The 6,790-nt window shown below is 41.9% G+C and overlaps 1 protein-coding gene across 2 annotated transcripts; it reads right to left on the minus strand.

The window, feature by feature from the left end:
* Positions 1-521: 521 nt before the first annotated feature.
* lhx8a (LIM homeobox 8a) lies at positions 522-6,382 on the minus strand. 2 transcript variants are annotated; one of them, XM_037457132.2, is made up of 8 exons: positions 6,201-6,382; positions 4,797-4,955; positions 4,497-4,618; positions 3,243-3,463; positions 2,891-3,006; positions 1,838-1,933; positions 1,516-1,693; positions 522-1,295 (listed from the first exon to the last, which is right to left on the minus strand). In XM_037457132.2, the coding sequence occupies exons 1-8, from the start codon at positions 6,213-6,215 to the stop codon at positions 1,219-1,221; spliced, it is 984 nt and encodes a 327-aa protein (XP_037313029.2). In that variant the 5' UTR covers positions 6,216-6,382; the 3' UTR covers positions 522-1,218. The 2 variants fall into 2 exon arrangements, with proteins under 2 accessions (XP_037313029.2, XP_037313028.2); XM_037457131.2 differs by lacking the exon at positions 6,201-6,382 and adding an exon at positions 5,137-5,515 and having other exon boundaries at positions 523-1,295.
* Positions 6,383-6,790: the final 408 nt, after the last annotated feature.

A 6,790-nucleotide genomic window follows, 5' to 3' on the forward strand; every position in this document is an offset into this window, starting at 1 on the left:
AAGAATATAGTGATGTTGTACATCAAATTAAACATTAGAACTGAACTACAAGAACAGTCATTTTTACCTGCTTCAAAGACAACTCCAATACCAACAAAATTAATTTCCAAATAAAACCCCCATAAAGTGGCACCTTGTTAACCTGGTAACCCTTGCCTTATTGCTCTAGACACTTCATGCAGTATACACATATATCTCTAAAGAAAGTAGACATACCAGGATCCTGTAGTATTCCACACATATGCCTGGATCAGATAGTTTTATTAAAGTTAAAATGTTTTTAATCCGTCTGACATTTTTTTTAATGATTAAGACTTGGGGAGATATGCTGCAAATCATTAATACGCAATTGTAATGCAGCATAATAGCCGTCTCCTTATCAATGTATAGACTACATTATAATTTTGAATGCAAAAAAGTAAGCAGCATTTAAATGTTGAGCTTCTAAAATAAAAGTCAATAAAAGAGACACATTTAACAGTTGGCACCATAATCCATCAACTGACCATAAGTTTTATATATAGTGACCATAATTGTCACATGTCATATAAAAAGTATTTGGAAGCAACAGGTACAACAAGCTATAAGTCCTGTTTAAGTCCTAAGCACATGAACTCATGAACATTGTGTTGCAGCCATAACTTTTAATTTCCAGCAGGTCAAACATGTTGTGTGCACTTCATACATTGCTTCTAGCTAAGCAAACATTACATGTTGCATTGCTTGAAATCTATTTTTTTTCTTCTTCAAAATAAGACAAGTGGAAGCTTGGAGAGGAGCCTACTTGGGCACTGCAAGTGGAGGACAGTCTGCATCGGTACTTTTTACACATGTCTGTCAGTAACAACTAACTCTGGAGTGGAAGCAGCTCCTCATGTGGTCTCTATACAGGAGCCCGAACACAAATGCCCAACTTACAATTCTGTCATCCGCCAACACATCCTTAAATAAAAGGCCTGAAACTGGAAAAAACACCCACAAAGTGCCATATTTGATCATTTTTGCCAAATAAATTAAAACACAGAAATGCACAACATATACATATTAACAAAGGTTGCATTGACACTTTCATTGTTCCAGTCTGTGTGTTCCGATGAAATTTTTTCTGGCTGCCCACACGCAAGGCATTTAACAAAATGTATAGCTCAACTGCTGCCGTGGGCTTTGCTTGTCATGGTCCAATCATCATGGTCGTCTGTTGTAGAGGCAGGTTGTTGCTCAGGTGTGGCTGACTGGTAGTTGTGTTCGGGAATGCGAGACGAGTGGCTGAAGCAAAAGCGGGTCCGGATTTTGGACTAAGGGAGTTCAAAAGGATGAAAAATGATGACTGACTGTTCATTGAAAGAACGCTATTTGAGACACTAACATTCATAAAACAGGATCTAAGAAACAGTGGAGAACCATCAGGTCACCTGCCAGCCGCCCAGATCATACACACATCTATCCCATCAATTAAATTTATATTATTAGCGCTGAGCTCTTGTGCAAGTATAGCAATGTGCGTTTGTTTCTCACCATCCATGTAAGTCAGTGTGGTGAGAAGGGGTGTGTCTGGGGAAATGTAGGTTGTGTATTGCAGGTCCTCCATCAAAGGTGGCGTCAGCTGACTGGGAGCAAAGGAGGTCATCCGGGAGAAGGTAGAATTTGGGCTGATGTATTTCTTTTGACGAGCTCGACAGTTCTGAAACCAAACCTAAAACGGGAGAACGGACTGGTTACTGCATTTGGAGTCCAACTCCATACTTCCATACTATGGCATTACTCTAAAGAATTCATCCCAATGCGGACATATTTCTTGGAAGAAAATGTCCTGCAGTCCAGTAGTGAGAGGCTTTACCTGAATAACTCTGCGACTGAGACCGGTCCTCTCTGCCAGTTTCTGCAGAGTCTGGGCGTCTGGGTTGTTATCTTTAGTAAACTGTGTTTGCATTACCTACACATGTGGAGATGACAGATGATAACATGGTTGAAGGTTTAAAAATGTTGGTCAGAAAAGACAACTGCGGGAGAATTTGAGAGAGTGTGTGTTCAAATACCCTTCCCACTAACGGGAGAACAAGGGAACCAAATGTCTCTGGCAGCCGAGAAACTACCATTTTTTGATCTTAGATGCCTTGAGGTGTTGTTAAAGCAGAGTCACGCAGACTACAAAATAACCAGGGACCCATTCCTTGTCTCACACTCTCTCATTCAGTCTCACACACCGTTTGTCATACTGGCCATCTCTGTACAGTGTTGCCATGCAGAGAACATCTGGAAAGCTGCTGCGTGTCATGCATGTCGCTTAAATAAACTTCTGCGAGTTTCACTGCTTCAATTGATCAAATGTCTGATAACGAATATTAGATACATTCTGATCCGCCCACACCCAGATTCACAGTTCTATATAATCATCTACACATTCATATGATGTAGTACATTTATCCTACGTACTATTACATACTATGAATCCCAACAGCTCATATCATGGCAGACACATGCACAACTTCTGGATCATTTCTCTCAGTTGGGAACCTCTAAATACATTTATTTTAATCCTGCCAAAATGTGTTAGACTCCTCTGACCCATGAAACATTCACCTGGGTGACCGTTAATCAATTGACCGTTAATTAATTCTAGCCCTACTGCAGTGAGGCGATCAGGGCTCCGGTATAACTTTAATCAGTTACGCCTGTGTTTCCTCTGCTGAAAAATTCAACATAATGTGTTAAACCCTGTAGAAAATGTCAACTCCTCAAATTGTGCAATTTTGGGGGTTTTGTGTCCGTCTAAAGTAGTTGTTGCCTCACCATTTCTGTGCCACCTGCACTAGACTGAGAAGAAAAAAAATATATAGGCCTCTAATCCGAGCAGTAGATGAAGTGGACACAGAGACTGGTTTGGCCATACCTGTAACTGGTCCACAGTGAAGCTGGTCCTTGCCCTCTTAACGGGTCTGCTCAGGGTGCCAGACTCTTCTTTCTCGGCCTCCTCCTCCTCCTCCTCTGCTGCTGCTTTTGGTTGCTCTTTAAGACAAAAAAGTGTAACAAGAGTCATTTGACATTTTCAAAATATGGGCATGTTTCAGATGAGCTCCTCCTGTGGCCATCTTACGAGTCACTGGCACATGCCCTGAGTATTTGGTATCCAAGCTGCCACCTGCATGTGCCCAAAGTGGGTCGATTACCAAGATCAGTGAACTCCATTTCTATTACTTATCTGACTTTTTGTCTGGCATTGCTCAACACAACCTCATCCTCACCATTTTCTTTAGTGCGTTTGATATTCTCCAGCATGATGTCATAGTGTGGCCGGCAGAAGATCCGGTTCTCTAGCAGTCCGCATTCCTCCCCGGTGGACAGCTGCCGCTTACAGGAGTTGCAGGAGAAGCAGGCCAGGTGGAAGGTGCTTCCTCGAGCCCGACGCACCCAGTCGCTGGAGTGGATGTTACGGCCACAGCGGGCACAGCGGGTCCCATACCTCCTGAACAAGAGACGGGCAACAGGACGATAGGTGGACAAGGTGGTTTGCGGGGGGGGGGGGGGGGGTTACATTTTGTATGTACCAACTTGCACACAATCATTTTCTTTTTAAAAAGACACCTGAATATTTTGGTGAAGCCAGGTTCAGAATTACTGCTTTATTTTGTTGACAGCAAGAACAAATAGTAAATAAAAATCAATTGTTTTGAGCTTAATGTATTCATTCTGTATGTAAGTGTCAGTGGAGATTTCTGGCCATGAGAAGAAAGTAAATTAAGAGAATGCCCTTTAAACATAGATTTAAATTAAATAAAAAATTACGATCATTTTAAAATTGTTCTACATTTTTAAAATATTTTGTTTTAAAATGCAGATGATGATTGAAGCAAACTTTTGGTCAATAAGAAATTTGCAGACCCAATTAGACAAAGTAGTATAAATGTATTTGACGTTTTCTTTTCAGCAGTGTGAAGGAAGAGGTTTCATGGAAGACAAACAGCCCAAAATCAATTGGTATATTTTGGAGGGATGACATTTTTTCACCTTTGTGATAAAACCAGAGCTTGGGCCTCTCAGATCAGGCCAGAGAGGTCAGTCTGGCCTCCACTCCCTACTTGTGTATTCCCTTCAGAGACTCCAACTCTTAGGTTAGTTTAAATAAAAACAATGTTCAAAACACGGGATATTTATTTGATTTCTTTTCGTAACAGAAATACGGAGAGTATATTTCCTAAATTATGGTTGGTCTGTCATTTTGAGCTGAATGTGAAGAAGCATGCGCCATCCAACATGAAGGTGTTCACAGTTTGTACTATGACCTTATTTTCCTTCAATTGCAGGTTGCAATTCCTTCCCAGGCCTAGACATTCAGGATAGGAGTGCTTCATAGTATAGACGTGATGCGGAATAATGGCAATTAGGGATCTTGCACCTCCAACTCAAAGTAAGCAGCAAACAGGTTGTGTTTTTTATTTTCCTCACATGATCCTTATTTATCAAGAAATGCCACTGGAGACCAAAGAGTGCGGACTCACCTGAAGTAGTCGAGTTTGCAGAAAACCTGTTTGTCCTTTATGTAGCAGCTCACATGGCGCCCTAGCGATGCGTTACAAACACTGCACGAGAGGCAGCGAACGTGCCAGCAAAAGTTGTTCACCTGAGATGGAGAAAGAATGTAATGATTAAGTGACTATTTATTCCTTAGGACAGAGGATGTCTATAATATATATTAAAATATATGATGTGTTTCAGAACAAATATGAAAGAGTTCTGGTTAGTAAGCAGATCACTATATTATTATTAAATTATTGTTGCCAATCACATCTTCATCTGACCTTGAGGAGGTATCTGTCCAGTATATCCAGGCCGCAGGAGGTGCACAGGGTTTTCCCCTGCAGGGAGCCCACCGTGCGGATGGAGGCCGAGGAGGACGACGAGAGGGAGGACGGAGAGTAGGAGTCCTCGTCAAAAATATCCTCAGGCCCAGAGGAACCCTGTCGGAAGCAGAACGTGCGACAATGTCATCCCACTTTTCAACAGGTTCCAGTTGGAACGATATCATTGCATGAAAACGCGAGAGCTCATTGTATAGCCTTCAATCCGTAACCGGTACTTGGCACAACAACAGAGAGTTAGACTTCCGAAGGGACTGAAACAAGTTGTTTTAACAAGTACCGTGTCGACAGAAAAGTCTCCCTGCTGGTGGCGGGTTAAAGCCGCCCGCGCGGCTCGCCTCTCATCCTCCGACATTGTGTCAGCGGCTCCGGAATGATGCGCGAGACACAATGACGGTCCCGTTGATATTTCCATGACAACCGCCGTCATTAGCCCCACGCGCTAATAAAAGTACCCCCCCACACACACACACGACACTCCCTATACTTTAAAAGGATATTTCTGTGACTGTATTATTAGTTGTTATTATTATTATGGTCGTACTGCTCCGAACAGACACTTTGCAATTGAAGCCTTATTTTTCCTTTCTCGCGCACAGCTGAATGTGATCCCACTAACTAACAGTGTTGAGCCGCGCACGTGCGCATGATGGGTCCATTCCGGTGTGCTCCTCCTCTCACGTTCATCTAAACACACCTTTTTAACGAAATGACTTCCACCTGGGACAATATTACACGTGAAAAAGCTCTGACGTGGCATATCTATGCTGCCTTTTATCTGTACAAACAACTAAAATAACGAAGTGGTGATGGCAGTAATGCTATTAATAATAAGATCATTATAATTATTATTAGGTCTCAATTGGAATAAAAACAAATATTAAAATAAATCACAGTTTTACAATCGGCTTGCATGCTACACACATTACATTTCGGGATAAGATTGGCCGGTTGGAATAATCACTTTGTATTAGATGTTGAATGAATAATGTGAATATACCAATAAACGTAGATGCATACAGTTAACTGACTAATCTAGAGAGAGAGTGGAATATAATCATGTGTAAACCAAAAGAAAACGATAAAATATTAAAGACTGCAGCATTGGCCTCGTTCTTTGGTCATGCAAAATATGGGAATATTAATCAGTGAGCTAACACGGATGTACACCTTTTAATAGCACAAAATGAATAAGAAACATTGAAAGAATAACTGTTTATTTTCCTTAGTGGATTTAATCAAAAAGAATCAGTCAAATAATTAAATTGAGGCCATAACTTTTCAGGTTGAAGTTTACTTATGCCGTGCTTGCAGTAATAATGCAGTGAAATGGTTAAGACTCACCGCGCTGTTAAACATGGTCCCGCAGCATCCGTCGGCTCCTCCGCCCGTGCGGGCCAGATGTCTTTGTCCCCGATTGTTCTCGCTTGTGTCTCCCTGTACCCTCAGCCTCGCTTCTCCCTGCTCTTCTGAGGCCTTGGTTCTCTCACCAACCCTCCTTAAAGCAGCCCGCTGCACCTCCCACTGTCCCAGTCGGACCCTCCCGCTGCAGCCGCTATGAGACGTTAGAGGAATATTATTGAAGGAATATTTCGGTTTTTTTCTATTCTCTTTTAAATAAGATTTTCATTTCAATGTCATCAAGGCTAAAACTTAAATTGAGACTCGGCTACACACAGTGTTGATATTATTATCACCTCCCCAAACTCTGTTTGGATGTAGACATTTAAGAAAACCTGATCTTTAACCCTCAAAATGTTAAGATTCACTTAGTCCTGCTCTGACACTATCAGTGTTTGCCATCTTTTCCTTTTATGCCATCAGGGACAAGGAACACTGCACGGGTCAATCGTTGCCTTGAACCTTTCAGCCCTAGGGATCATTGCAGACAGCATGCGGGGGTGTCTGTCACTGCCAAGTGGTCTCTTTAAAAC

Source organism: Pungitius pungitius, chromosome 15 (genome assembly GCF_949316345.1).
Source record: "Pungitius pungitius chromosome 15, fPunPun2.1, whole genome shotgun sequence".
Taxonomy (NCBI): domain Eukaryota; kingdom Metazoa; phylum Chordata; class Actinopteri; order Perciformes; family Gasterosteidae; genus Pungitius; species Pungitius pungitius.